The 14,827-nt window shown below is 51.8% G+C and overlaps 1 protein-coding gene across 1 annotated transcript; it reads right to left on the bottom strand.

Annotated features, from left to right (window-relative positions):
- Positions 1-1,218: 1,218 nt before the first annotated feature.
- On the bottom strand, positions 1,219-11,966 carry ARHGAP9 (Rho GTPase activating protein 9). The gene is made up of 17 exons (XM_049783070.1): positions 11,660-11,966; positions 9,121-9,344; positions 7,543-7,773; positions 7,307-7,408; positions 7,049-7,123; positions 6,769-6,830; positions 6,545-6,635; positions 6,096-6,191; positions 5,485-5,583; positions 4,979-5,126; positions 4,759-4,866; positions 4,351-4,449; positions 3,914-3,991; positions 3,638-3,691; positions 3,238-3,372; positions 2,385-2,490; positions 1,219-1,421 (listed from the first exon to the last, which is right to left on the bottom strand). The coding sequence occupies exons 1-17, from the start codon at positions 11,964-11,966 to the stop codon at positions 1,250-1,252; spliced, it is 2,187 nt and encodes a 728-aa protein (XP_049639027.1). The 3' UTR covers positions 1,219-1,249.
- Positions 11,967-14,827: the final 2,861 nt, after the last annotated feature.

The raw sequence follows: 14,827 nt of genomic DNA on the forward strand, positions 1-14,827 counted from the left end.
CATTACAGAGCACAGAGAAGAGATTTCCCAGTCAAGTGGAATAGGAAAGCTCCCAGTCAACTTCCTACAAGACTAGAAGTTGTAGTTATCTGAAGACTCTTCTCCCAAATAGAGGTCACTCCATTTTTTTTTTTTTGATTTTGGGGTCACACCCTGTGACGCTCAGGGGTTACTCCTGGCTATGCGCTCAGAAGTTGCTCCTGGCTTCTTGGGGGACCATATGGGACGCCGGGGGATCGAACCACGGTCCATCCTAGGCTAGCACAGGCAAGGCAGGCACCTTACCTCCAGCGCCACCGCCCGGCCCCAGGTCACTCCATTTTTACTGAAAATTCTTAACCATGCTTTGATGTTTGGTCCCAACAAACACAAACAAGAAACAGTGGTGAATGTAGACAAGGTAACTGCAAATAAAAAGGTCTCCAACACCAACTCTATTAGCGGTGCTCTATATAGAACATACATAATATGAAAGATGCAACAATGGGACCGGAGAGAGAGCATGGAGGTAAGGCATTTGCCTTTCATACAGAAGGTATTTGGTTTGAATCCCAGCATCCCATACGGTCCCCCGAGCCTGCCAGGAGTGATTTCTGAGTGTGGAGCCAGGAGGAAGCCCTAAGGGCTGTCGGTGTGACCCCCCCCCAAAAAAAAAGCAAGCAAGCAAGAAAGATGCAACAAGATAGAAGAAAGTAGATACAGCACTTCAAGAGTCTGGTTATCTTATATGATAATGAACTTCTTTTAGAGAATACATTTGGTTTCACCACTAAATATAAAATGAGATTGATGGCAGTTACAAAAACCAAACAGATACACAACCAAATCAAGTGTGTCTCCAGGATTGAGAAGTTCTCCAAGAATGATGGGATGAAGATACTTAGAATAACTGGTGGCCCCGCCGGAGACAGGATGGAGAGGACTGTCCCACCTGGCGCCATCCGGGGCAGGATCAATTCTATTTTATTTTATAGGCTTTTGGGAGCCTCACCTAACAACGTTCAGGGGCTACTCCCAGCTCTGTGCTCAGGGTCACTCCTGGCAATGTATGTATGTATGTATGTATGTATGTTGTATGTGGTGCTGGAGGTTAAACCTAGGCCTTGTATGCAAAGCCTGTGTTCAAGTCCATAGAGCAGCTTCTTAGCCTGGGATTCATTGTTTAAGGGACAGTACTCAGAACTCAGAACACCCTGCCCCAAGTACCACCATCAAAGGGCGCCCAACAGAGGTCGCTGCAAACACGCCGTCAGGGGAAGAGGCTGGGGAAGTCAATGAGCATCAGCTGCACCAGCTGTCCCGGGTAGAGCGCATGCGCAGCAGGGTCGACTGTCTCCTGCTCTGGCCGAAATAGGGTTGGTCCAAACACAATTCCCAGGTTGTGGGGGGTCATGCGATTCTCTTCGGAGTGTGCTATCACCCTGGGGTAAGGGCCAAGAAAAGGGAGCATTAAGTAGCAGCTTTGCCACTGCCAATAGAGGGCACCTTCAAAGATTCCTCTGTAGAAGATTTAACCCTGAAACCTCTCCATAGGGTGACCAAAGAGAACCAGGGGAGATGTCAAGGGAAGGGAGAGGCCAACCAGCAAAGGAACCTTCAGGATAAAGTGAAGGTTCAACATAGGCTACACAGACTGCCTTTGGAGGATCTCTTCCAGGCACACACAGGATAAATCACACCTCCAGCTCTTGGGAACTATGACCCAAATGACCTTCCTTTCTCTTACCCAGCAAGATCTCTTTTCTGGACTTGCCTGCCTTTTCTTCCTTCACCTCCTTCCTTCCTTCCTTCTTTCCTTCTTTCCTTCCTTCCTTCCTTCCTTCCTTCCTTCCTTCCTTCCTTCCTTCCCTCCCTCCCACCCTCCTTCCTTCCTTCCTTCCTTTCTTCCTTCCTTCCTTCCTTCCTTCCTTCCTTCCTTCCTTCCTTCCTTCCTTCCTTCCTTCCTTCCTTCCTTCCTTCCTTCCTCCCTTCCTTCCTTCCTTTCTTCTTCCTTCCCCTTCAGCCTACCTCCTTCTATTCTATCCCCCTTTTGTTTTTCTCTGTTTTTGGACCATACCCATCAGTTCTTAGGTTTTACTCCTGACTTTGTGCTCAGGGATCACCCCTGGCATATTCAGCTGGAGATTGAATCTGGGTTGTATATGTACAAGGCAAACATCCTACCAGCAGTGCTATCAATCCGGCCCACCTCTGGGTTTTTTATTGGTCCCCTCTCATACTGACCTGTTGCAAGGTCTAGGCCCTAGATAGCATGGCCTTGGCAGAGAGGCGCCTGCTCCCCCAATCTGTGCACTAAACCTAGATGCTTTCTTATCTTGGTCCCTCTGAACTGAGCCACAACTTCATTGCCTCCCTCCTTGCCAGAGATGTTCAGGCCTCCTGACCTGCACAAATGCTCCAGGAGGAACCGCAGTGTGTCCTGGTTGGGTTTTGGCATTGAGCTGATTAATTCTTGTATTTGGGACAGGCGCTTCTCTGATTCTGAAAGTTCTAGAGAGAAAGAGGAATATGAAGGCATGGCAGGAGACTAGCAAAAGGTTGGGAGGGGACATCCATCCCTCTTGCCTGTGCCCTTGGAAAACACCATGCAGGTGTATTGCAGGTTTGGGGACTTTTTTTTTTTGAGGGGGAACACCTCATCTGGTAGTACTCAGGCCTAGCTCTAGGCTCAGGGATCACTCTGGCTCCTGGAGGTGCTTGGGGGACCATATGTGGTACAGGGGATTAAACCAGGGTCTTTTATGTGCAAGGCAAGCATCTTAACCTCTGAACTATCTTTTTGACCCTATGGCAGTTTTTTGTTTTTGTTTTTGGGTCACACCCAGCAGTGCTCAGGGGTTACTCCTGGTTCTGCACTCAGAAATCACTCCTGGTAGGCTTAGGGGATCATATGAGATGCCAGAGATTGAACCCAGGTCCATCTGCATGCAAGGCTAACATCCTACTGCTGTGCTATCACTCTGGCCCTATGACAGTTTTTTTTTTTTAAAGCAGTCCTAAACTTCCTTTCAACTCAGCCATTTACACACACACACACACACACACACACACACACACACACACACACACACAAATCCCAGAATTGGTATATGAATTGAAAGCTGAGTTCCATCTTTGTGCTCTGGGTAGTACAGAAGAGTGTGAGGGAACTTCTGTTCTACTTCTGTTCTTATCTACCCCACTCATCCCTCCCACCCTGCCCACATCCAAGGTTCCCCCAAAACCACTATTTCTTACCAAGGGCAGCACGGAAATGTGGCAGCAGCAGTGGGGGCACCAGAGGCTGGGGGAGCTCCCTGAGAAAAAGCTTCAGGGCACCAGTGACCACATGAATGTCATCCCACTCCGCGCTGTCTAAATCTAAGCGGCCTTCTGGAAGAAAAGAAGGAGACTCAGAGAGGTTCAGGGTTCACAAAATGTCAGAGGAATCCAGAGACAGAGATATCAGGAGCTGGAGAGAAGATTCAGCTAGGGAAAGCCACCCCCTCCCTCCCAGGAGTGGTATCTGCAGGTGGATGAGACAGCAGGGTTGGGCATGGGAACAATATTCCCTGAAGGAGAACATGGTGGGGGGAATCTATGAAAGCGGGGAGTATATAAGGAAGCCCAAGGGTATGGGGCACTTCCACAAAAATACCTTGTCCTGGCTGTTGTGGAAACACGTATCTGCCATCAGAGGTGACTGCGCGCTCTGCAAGATTTATGAGGAAAGATCATGGATTCAGAAGTGCAGTTCCAGGGTTTGGGGAGGCAGATCAAGGAGCTGAGCACAAGCTTTGTGCTGCCTGCAGGAGATCCAGGTTTTGCACCCTTTCCCCACCTTGTAGGATCCCACCCAGAGTGAGTCTCTGCTCCAAGCCCCAAGTGAGGCAATGTAGTTCTGGTTCCCCTCTTAGTTCACAAGCCTTTTCACCTCGGTCAACCAGGAAACGCAGCTTCTGGACCACCGCCAAGTTCCCACTGACCCGGTAAATGCCATCCACATCTAGACCTAGGAGATGCAGATGTGCTGTTTTGAATCAAGAAGATGGTGAGGGGGCTGGCGAGATAGCATGGACGTAAGGCTTTTGCCTCATATGCAGAAGGACAGCGGTTCAAGTCCCGGCATCCCATATGGTCCCCCAAGCCTGTCAGGAGCTATTTCTGAGCATAGAGGCAGGAGGAACCCCTGAGCACTGCTGGGTGTGACCCAATCCCCCCCCCCCAAAGAAGGTGGTGAGGCTTGGGAAGGGTAGTAGGTGGCAGGGAAAGAGCAGAATAGTGCAGGGGTCTAGTAAGGCTTAAGGTGAAGGGCTGTCCTCGGTCCCAATTTGTTGGAAGGTAGGGTGCTAGGGTGTCTGGGGAAATGACCTCTCTTGTCCACAGCAGCAATACAGAGTCGCACAAAGTTGGGCACGGTACCCCCTTCCCGCTGGCACAGCGATTCCAACTGGCAACCGAATACTTGATCTGGGGAGACACAGAGAGTCATTGCCTGGCTCCTCCTCATAGCTCTTCTAAGCACAGGTCTTCACCCCAAATTGGGCTTGGCTGCCTGTTCGCCGCCTGGTCCAGAAGGAGAAACCCTTCCCACCACCATGTTGCTGTATGTAGGGAAAGCAGGAGATGGCCATCTAGTTCTGTCCAACTTGACTCTGAACCGTATTTTCTCAGGCATGAAATGGGCGGCTTCCCAACCAGGAGTGGGCCAAGTGCGGGTGCCAGCCCCCTCACTCAAGCGGGCACCCAGGCCACTTTAGGGGCCCCAGATCTCCTCACCTCGGAGGAGACCCCGCTCCTGCAGGCTTTGCAAGGGTGGTCTCTTGGCGATCAGCCGCTTCAGTTTGTTGCGCACCCGATTTTGCTCGGTCCCTTCTGGACCGCGACCTGGAGAACGAGGAGGGAGAGGAGAGAATGCACATGGAAGAAGAGTGGGCGCTGCTCTGGGGCAATGCGGGGCGTGCCAAAGCCCCGAGCACCCCCTCCCCAAGCCCTTTACTGGAGGTCCGCCAGCCGGGGATCCGCAGCAGAGATTTGGACGGCGGCTCCGGCTCCGGTTCCTCCTCTTCGTCCTCCCCAGCGCTCAGCTCGCCCAGCTCCGCGGGCCCTGAGCCCGACAGTCGCAGTTCCTGGGGGTTCTCCCGATCCTGCAATCGGGGGAGGGGGGGCAAGGCAGGCAGAGTCTTGTCAAGGTTGGGAGAGTCAGGAAGGTGATTTGCACCTGCTGAGGTCCCCACACCTACACGCCCCTTCTTATTTTTGTTTTTTGAGCCACACCCGGTGATGCTCAGGGGTTACTCCTGGCTCTGCGCTCAGAAATCGCTCCTGGCTTAGGGGACCATATGGGATGCCAGGGATCTAACCGCTCCGGCCCCTGAGGCTCTTCCCTAGCCCTCTTTGTTCCCCTGCATACCCTGAGCCCTCCCCCGGCCCCTCCTCGCCTCCCCGAGGTCAGTTAACTCTTGCCACCGTCCCCCACTTCCCACCGCGCCTTCGCCTTCTCACCAGGCGCTCGATGACAGCGCGCAGAGCTCGGTACCAGGCGCGCAGTTCTGACTCCAGGTCCGATTGCAGCAGGAACTCGTGGCCCGGGACCGTGCGGATCTGAGGCGTCAGGCCCGGAGAGAGGAGCCTCCGTCGGGGGGATGGGGTGGGAGGACAGAAGAAAGCGAGAGGGGTGGTGGAGGCGGGAGGTTAGCTCCAGGGGGGAAACCCAGATCTTGTAGGCCAAGATGCAGGCTTCATAGCCGGCACTGCCCGGTCCTCCCAAAGCACCACCAGTGGCAAACCAAAGTAGCCCCTGAGCACCACCAAGTGGGACCCAAAACAGAAAAGGGAAAAACAGAGAGGCGGGCCCGGAGAGATAGCACAGTGGCGTTGCCTTGCAAGCAGCCGAACCAGGACCAAAGGTGGTTGGTTCGAATCCCGGTGTCCCATATGGTCCCCCGTGCCTGCCAGGAGCTATTTCTGAGCAGACAGCCAGGAGTCACCCCTGAGCACTGCCAGGTGTGACCCAAAAACCAAAAAGAAAAAAGAAAAAGAAAAAGAAAAACAGAGAGGCACAGAGAGGAGAACCCGTGCATGCAACTGGGGCTGGACCTGGGGAGGACACTCACGTGCAGGACATTGCGACGACTGGACAGGTGGCGGCCATGGGCCAAGGCCGCCCCCCGCAGATCCACGCTGCTTTCAGGCCGGCTACCCGCTGGGCCCTGGCAGGGAGAGAAACAGGGGGCCCCAGTGATAGCACAGCGGTAGGGCAATTTGCCTTGACCCAGGAAGGATGCAGGTTCAATCCCCAGCATCCCATATGGCCCCCCAAGCCAGGAGCGATTTCTGGAGTGCGAACCCATGAGCGCAACCGGGTGTGGCTCAAAATCAAACGAACAAACAAACCAAAAAAGAAGAGAAACAGGCCCAAGCACTGTTTCCCAAGTTTCTCCAGGAGAAAGGGGACAGAACTCCCTCCTGACTCCCCCTGCCCCGCAGGGCCTTCCCCACGATCACCCCAACTCCAGGCTGTCCAAAGGGTGTCCAGACCCCTCTGGGTCTCCCTCACACGCACCCACACGTTGGAGGGTCCTGCAGGCGGTGGCTCCCGGTAGAACGCCAAGCTGTTCCCAGCCAGCACCACCCAAGACGGGCTCCAGTTCTTCCTATCGGGTGTGGGTGTGAGACAGGCTGAGGTTTGTTTAGAAGCTGGGGAATGGCGACACCCTGCCCGGGCAGTCTCAGCACCCCCAAGTCGGTGGCACCACCAGGTCCCCCTGAGAGGATCAGAGCTCTCACCTGAGCTTGCGTCCCCCCAAGGCGATTTTGGTCACATTGAGCTGGCCTGACTTCTCCACCTCCTGGGAAACCGAGGGAAGGGGGTGGGTCCCCAAATCTGCCAGCATCCCATAGCACCCCCCAATTTCCTCTAGGAGTCCTCGCAGAGTGAGATCTTTCACTCAGTTAGGGGCACAGGGAACATTCAGAAAGAGGAAGACGTTTCTGAAGGAGGAGGAGTTGAGGGTGGGGACAGTGGGGACAGGGAGGATTCCCACATTCACAAGAGATTTAGACTTACGTGGGGGTCCTCCAGGAGCTGCGGCAGAACTGGGGGGCTGAGCCTAGAGGCGTTCAGGTGGAGGCTAAGGGAACCCTAGGGATGGGGATGGGAGAGACAGGTGGAACAACCTGCAATTTGGAGGAGTCCCCAGTGGTGAAGGAAAGGGGGTGCGGATGTGGGTGAGGGAGGGTGAGCTGGGTTATGAAGGCTGGCACACAGGGGTGCTGAGAAGATGGCTGTTTCTGCGGGGTGCTGTGGGGGGGGGCAAAATCTCACCTGGGGATGGGGCAGTTCTGGGGTCCCCATGGTGCCAGCCCGAAGTTGCAGGGCATGGCTATCCTGGTTTAGATTCTGCATCTTGTCCATAGAGCTGGGTTTCTGGAGTGAGGAGACAGGAAGCCACGGGTTTGCCACCTCAGCCTGCACCCCACACCTTTCTCACCATGTTATAGTCGAGGAGGAGAAAGGAGGCGATTGAGGGGCGAAGAGTGTGGCAGGAGGGCAGGTCTCACCGTGTCCTGGGCCCGTGCCCTGCGCGGGGGCTTCCAGGATTTGGAGCCGGTGAGCGAGTTGATGTAGAAGCAGCGTCCAGAGACAGGGTCCAGGTGCTGTTCCCAGGCATCCAGCTTCTGCAGCGGGGGGTGAGCTGGGCTTGAGGGTGGGGACGAAGGGCAGCTGCGAAGGTCCACCAGGTTACAGTAGACTGGAGGCTCTGACATGAGAGGCTGGGCCCCCACTCCAGCCTGTCAGGAGAAGTGGGAAGAAAGTTTGTTCTTCTTCAGGCCCTTCCTCAGCCTTCTCCTCACCTAACCCGCTCCTCCGCACCACCCCGGTGCCCCAGGTACTGCGGGGGAGATACCCCAGGTTTCTCGATTTTTTTTTTTAACTCCCTCCCTCTCACTCTTTGCTTTTCTCCTCACTTCCTGTTGCCAACTTCCCTCCTCCCCCACCCCACCCCACCCTGGCCCACAGGAAAGGGGAACAGGCTTTAGTGTGTGTGTGTTAGTTGAGGAAAGGGCTCCACCCTCACAGCATCATGAGTTTAAGAGGTCCCGGAGGGGAGATCTGAGAACGCAGGGTCTGTTTTCCTGTGCAGGTAAGGGAGAGAGAGAGAGAGAGAGGAGGGGCAGCTCTGAAAGAGACTTGCTGGTGACCTGAACTGGCCATAAGGACAACAAAAAAATATCTGCTCTAGGCCCTGGGCTGAAAGTCAGGAGGAAGAGGAAAAAAAGCATAGGGAAGAGAGGATGGCCTGGGCTGGAGCAATAGCACAGAGGTAGGCCATTTGCCTTGCACACAGACCCTGGACGGACCGGGTTCAATTCCCTTCATCCATAAGGTCCCTTGAGCCTGCCAGGAGCAATTTCTGAGCACAGAGCCAGGAGTAAGCTCTGAGCGCTGCCAGGTGTAGCCCCAAAACCAAAAAAAAAAAAAAAAAGAGGGGATGGCTGCCTTTCAATCCGTCCCTCTGTCATTTGCCAAATTCCACCATTGATCCTCAGGACATTTGCTTTTTGTGGTCCTCTGCAAGCATTCTCACTTCTGGGGCCAGATCAACAGCACAGTGGTAGGGCATTTGCCTTGCATGTGGCCGATCCCGAACAGACCTTGATTATATCCCCGGTGTCCCATATGGTCCCCCAAGCCAGGAGCGATTTCTTAGCTTATAGCCAGGAGTAACCCCTGAGCGTCATAGGGTGTGGCCCAAAAAAGCAAAAACAAAACAAAGCAAAATAAAGAATTCTCACTTCTCTGAGTTTCCACAGCTTTTTCTCCTTGTTTTTTTTTGTTTGTTTGTTTCTTTTACAGATGCTTTCTCATTCTACCTCAGTCACTCCACCACTTTCCCTCATCTTTGTAACACAAGATCTCATTGGAAGCAAAGGTTTTCTTTGTGTGTGTGTGTGTGTGTGTGTGTGTGTGTGTGTGTGTGTGTGTGTGTGTGTGTGACTTGATTGACTTCCCCCATGGGAATCCCACAGTGTGGAGAACAGTCTGTCTGAGGTGGGCCCTGTGGTGCCCAGAGCAAACCGGGCTGGCAGTGGCTATTGACTACCCACACTCTGGCTGGTCGCAGAGCTGAGTCTCACCATGTTGGCATGGGCCTCTGCCAGCAAGTCTTCCTGGGACAGGGATCTTCCACTGGGTCCATCCTGAAAGGGCTTTGGGAGGGTAGACCTCAGATTGGTGACACTGACACTTCTGCACATTTTGGGGGGAAGAGGAGGAGGTTGCTCAGAAGTATCCTGGGTCAGGCCTGGAGGTGACTGAGGCATGTGAAGTTCCTCCAGGGATCCAGGAAATAAATTTAGCCCTAGAAATCAAGAAGGAGAGCAGGAGTGCAGGTGGTCAGAGCTATGAGTGTGGTTAGGCTCTTATATCTGGGGGAAACATGGGCAGAGGGAGGTATAGAAAATGGCGTCAGGCAGCAGCAGTAGGGTGTTTGCCTTACATGTTGTCTACTCAAACCGAACCCAGGTTCGATCCTCGTCATTCCATATGGCCCCCAGAGCCTGCCAGCAGTGATTTCTGAGCACAGAGCCAGGAGTAACCCCTGAGCATTGCAGGGTGTGGCCTCCAAACCAAAATAAATAAATAAATAAATAAATAAATAAAATTCTTTTGTAATCATGGTGCTTAAGCATAAAGATTTTTGTTTTTTTGTTCTTGGGTCACACCTGGCAGCACTCAGGGGTTACTCCTGGCTTTCTGTTCAGAAATTGCTCCTGGCAGGCACAGGGGACCATATGGAATGCAGGGATTCAAATCATCATTCGTCCTGGATCAGCTGCTCACAAGGCAAACACCCTACTGCTGTGCTATCGCTCTGGCCCTAAATAAAGATATTTTTTAAAAAAGAAAACAAATGGGCCTGGAGAGATAGCACAGCGGTGTTTGCCTTGCAAGCAGCTGATCCAGGACCAAAGGTGGTTGGTTCAAATCCCGGTGTCCCATATGGTCTCCCATGCCTGCCAGGAGCTATTTCTGAGCAGACAGCCAGGAGTAACCCCTGAGCATCGCTGGGTGTGGCCCAAAAACCAAAAAAAAAAAAAAGAAAAGAAAAAGAAAATAAATGAAAGCTGGAGAGATAGAACAGCGTACACCTTGCACGTGGCTGACCCAAGAAGGATTTGAGTTTGATCCTGGCATCCCATATGGTCCCTCAAAGCCAGGAGTGATTTCTGAGCACCAGGAGTAACCCCTGAGTGTCACCAGGTGTGGCTCAAAAGCAAAAAAGAAAGAAGAGAAAGAAAGAAATAAAGAAAGAGAAAGAAAGAGAACGAAATAAAGAAAGAGAAAAGGAAAGAAAAAGAAAGAAAGAGAGAGAAAAAAGAAAGAAAGAAAGAAAGAAAGAAAGAAAGAAAGAAAGAAAGAAAGAAAGAAAGAAAGAAAGAAAGAAAGAAAGAAAGAAAGAAAGAAAGAAAGAAAGAAAGAAAGAAAAAGGAAGGAAGGAAGGAAGGAAGGAAGGAAGGAAGGAAGGAAGGAAGGAAGGAAGGGAGGGAGGGAGGGAGGGAGGGAGGAAGGGAGGAAGGGAGGGAGGAAGGAAGGAAGGTTGACGAGCTATTACAGCGAATAGCGTGCTTGCCTTGCATGCAGCTGGCCTGGGTTTGATCCCCGAGCATCTCCAGGTGTGGCCTCCCCCCACAAAAGAAAATGGTGTAAGGGGACCAGAGAGATAGTAAAGTATACAGGAAGCTTGCCTTGCATGTGGCCAACCTGGGTTCCGTCCATGGCATTCCATATGGCCTCCCAAACACCAATCAGGAATAATTTTTTTTTTTTGGTTTTTGGGCCACATCCAGTGGCTCTTATATGTTACTCTTGGCTCTGCACTCAGAAATAACTCCTGGCAGGCTTGGGGGACCATATGGGATGCCAGGGATCGAACCTGGGTTCATCCTGGCTTGGCTGTGCAAGGTAAATGGCCTGCCACTGTGCTATCGCTCCGGTCTCCAGGAATAATTCCTAAACTCAGAGCCAGATCACACCCCTGAATACCACTGACTATGACCTAAAAAAACAAAAAAAGAAATAAGGAAAGAAAAAAGCATAAGGCTAGGGGTCAGAGTGATAGTACTGTGGTAGGACATTTGCCTTGCAGGCGGCCGACCCTGGACAGACACGGGTTCAATCCCCAGAATCCTATATGGTCTTTGAGCCTGCCAAGAGTGATTTTATTTTGGTTTTTGGGCCACACCCAGCAGTCCTCAGGGGTTATTCTAGGCTCTGCACTCAGAAATCACTTCTGGCAGGCTCAGAGGACATATGGGATGCTGGGGCATGGAACCTGGGTCTGTCCTGAGTCGACTGCATGCATGGTAAACACCCTACATCTGTGCTGTCACTCTGACCCCTAAAGGATCAATATCTGAGTGCAGAGCCAGGAGTAACCCCTGATCGCTCTTGGGTGTGCCCCCCCCCCAAAAAAAAAGCGTAAGGCTGAGAAGTCTACTAGGACAGGAAATGAAGAAACCATACTGGAGGACAGGAGTTGCATGATCAGAGGAAAATTAATGCAAAAGGTCAGCAGAACCTTGGGGGAAGGGAAACCTTTCCCCTGGTTCCCAAGTTCCCAATTTCCTAGGAAGTGGAAAATTCAGGAAGTGATGAAGAGAGGTATATGCTTACCTGGAATCCAGTTGGAGGAGAGGGTGTCTGGGTTCTGGGAAGGAACAGATTCCTCAGTCATGTAGGCAGCTGGGACAAAGATGGGCCGAGACGTGGAGGGGGCTCCCAGGCGCCTTGCCAGCCACCAGTCTGAGTTGGTCTTTCGAAGCAGGAGGAATCTGTCCCCTTCAGCTAGGGACACCTGCCGGCCATCTGCCCCAGTGTAGGTGAAAGCGTAGAGGGCACAGAGCCGGGATCCACGAGAAGGGTTTCGGGGGCCCAGTCCTAGGCTCCCCCAGGTTGTTGGCCACCACCTGCCTGAGAGCATTGTGTTGGTTACGGTCACCTGTGCGAGAAGAATGTGTTAGAAGTCCAGAAACGGACAGGATTGAGCACTTCTAGGCCACCAGACATGATCCTGAGAGGTCAGGACTGAGGACAGAAACCCAAAATGAGAGAAGAGAGGGTGGGTGAGGGTCAGTGACATGTCTTGGGGGCTGAGAACTCCTGGATGACGTGTATAGTGAGGAAGTATTTAAGGTTAGAGAGGATGTGGTCAGTAAGGCTGTGAGACCAGCAAGACAGGAAATCAGAAGAGATGGCCCCCACATGGAGAATCTTTCATCTGCTTTCTGCAGCCCATTAGAAGATGGGCTGGAGAAACCAGTTCTGGGTGGTAGGGAGACTCACACTGGATACAGGTGTATGAGGAAAGACAAATCATGTCTGAGAGAACAGGCAAAGAGGCAGGAGTTAAGGCAAAGATCAAAATAGTAGGATTTGGAACTCATGGCACATCAGGTAGGGTTTGTCTTGCATACGACTGATCAAGATTTGATCCCTGGCATCCCATTGGTCTCCTAAGCCCACTAGGAGTGATTTCTGAAAGTCAGTGGTACATCTTGAGCATTGCTAGGTGTGGACAAATTTTTCAAACTCTCACCCCAAATAGACTAAAATAGGAGACAGACAGACATTACAGATACTTGCTATTTATTCACCTGATCTCAGTTCAACCCTTGGTACCACATATGGCGCTCTGAGCATCACCAGGAATGATCCTTGAGTACAGAACCAGGAGTAGTCCCTGGGAACTGCAAAGTGTAGTACCAAAACTCAGAACTGCCTTCCTCAAAGGATTATATAAGTGTGGATTCAGAAAGGTAGTTCATTGGTTGAGTGCATGCTTTGCATGCTGGAAGTCCAAGTTCAAGCATAGCCAGGAGGGGCTGCCCAAGATGGGCCCTGAGTGTGGCCCCAAACCCTTTTCAAATAAAAAGAAAACAATACTGCAGTATTAAATGTAAGCAGTAATGTTTCCATTACCAATGACCTTAGCCCCAAAGCTGCATGTTTCCTGTGTACTCTGAGACATAGCAACTCAAAGGAAAACAGATCAAGTTGAAGAGAAAGAGAAAGTGGCTGGCAGAAACAGAGGGGTTCAAAGTTAGAGGCAGAGGGGAACTTCCCTCCTTGTCCTAAATCATGGATAACTTTGATTAAACACTGGCCTATACATCTCTTGGGAGAGTCCCTTCTGTGATGTGGCTTCATTCATTTGTTCTCTACCAAACACTGCCAGAGCAACTTCCTCCTATGTGAGGAAGATAACCTTAGGTACTGGAGCTAGAAGGAGAGAACCAAGAGGCAAACTGGGTTACTGCCTTATCCTGTTCATTTGTAAAAGACTGCTTTTTTTTGGGGGGGGCACACCCGTTGGACGCTCAGGGGTTACTCCTGGCTATGTGCTCAGAAATCGCCCCTGGCTTGGGGGGACCATATGGGACGCTGGGGGGGATCGAACCACTGTCCATCCTATGCTAGCTCTTGCAAGGCAGACACCTTACCTCTAGCGCCACCTTCCCGGCCCCTAAAAGACTGCTCTTAATGAATGAAACACAGCATTGATGATGAGCTAGAACTGAGTCAGGAATTATGCATAAGTAGCACAGCCTGCTTATGAGTATGGAAACTCAAATTAGCTAGCTATTCCCTGCTGGAAAGTGGGAAGTAGTCCCTGCTATCATCAGCCTTTTAAAACCCACACTTGTGTTTCCTCCTTACCTGACCACTCCTCTTTCCCCTTCTGTTTCACCACTGCACTTTGGGTTTCTGTTCGGCTTTAGAGGTGGAGAAAGGAGTGCCCACCCCTTGTGACCTCAGAGAGTCCTATCTCCTCCCATGCCTGTGACCAGAGCGCTGGGTTGCCTGTACTAAGATCAGTGGCTTTCCTTTGCTCGACATGTTTGTTTGTTTGACCATACCTGGTGATGCTCAGTTTACTCCTGGCTTGCACACAGGGATAACTCCTAGCTCAGAAGACCATATGGGTGCAGCAGATTGAACCTGGGTTGTCACATGCAAGGCAAGAACTGTATTACTTTTTCTTTGGTCGGGGGGAGGTTGGGTCACACCTTGCTCTTCGCCTTCAGAAATCATTCCTGGCAGGCTCGGGGAGGGGACCATATGGGGTGCCGGGATTCCAACTGGGGTCCATCCTGTGCTGGCTGTGTGCAAGGCAAATGCCCTACTGCTGTGCTATCCCCCCCCCCGCCCATAATTCTGCAGTTCTTGTTTTGTTTGACATTCCAGTAGAAACTTCACAACATTTATTGGTTTTGTTTGGAGGCCACACTTGGCAGTTCTCAGGGGTTACTCCTCGCTCTGTGCTCAGAAATCACTCCTGACAGACTTGGGGGACGATGTGTGATGTCAGGGATCAAACTTGGATTGGCTTTGTGCCAGGCAGATGCCCTACCCACTGTGCTATCCCTGGTCCCTTGAATCTTGCTAGAAGTGATCCCTGAATGCAGAGCCAGGATTAAGTCATAAGTGTAGCCAGGTATAGTCCCAAAACAAAAATAAATTAAATGTTGTGAAGCTAGTTTTGGGGGACACACCCATCAGACTTTGGGGCTATTCCTAGTTTAGTGCTCAAGAGTGATCTCTGGGGGCCGGGCGGTGGCGCTAAAGGTAAGGTGCCTGCCTTGCCTGCGCTAGCCTTGGACGGACCACGGTTCGATCCCCCCGCGTCCCATATGGTCCCCCAAGCCAGGAGCGACTTCTGAGCACATAGCCAGGAGTAATCCCTGAGCGTCACCGGGTGTGGCCCAAAAACCAAAAAAAAAAAAAAAAAAAAGAAAGAGTGATCTCTGGCAATGCTAGGGGCCATATGCAATACTGAGGAAT

This window comes from Suncus etruscus, chromosome 11 (assembly GCF_024139225.1).
Source record: "Suncus etruscus isolate mSunEtr1 chromosome 11, mSunEtr1.pri.cur, whole genome shotgun sequence".
NCBI classification, from domain to species: Eukaryota; Metazoa; Chordata; class Mammalia; order Eulipotyphla; family Soricidae; genus Suncus; species Suncus etruscus.

What these genes read in the sequence shown, in the direction of transcription:
- ARHGAP9 (XM_049783070.1), bottom strand. Translation starts at nt 11,966, where the DNA reads ATGCTCTCAGGCAGGTGGTGGCCAACAACCTGGGGGAGCCTAGGACTG. An exon ending in CAGAACTGCCCCATCCCCAG is followed by an intron (nt 7,124 to 7,306) that starts GTGAGATTTTGC and finishes CCCCATCCCTAG; the next exon opens with GGTTCCCTTAGCCTCCACCT. An exon ending in CAGGACCCTCCAACGTGTGG is followed by an intron (nt 6,192 to 6,544) that starts GTGCGTGTGAGG and finishes TCTCCCTGCCAG; the next exon opens with GGCCCAGCGGGTAGCCGGCC.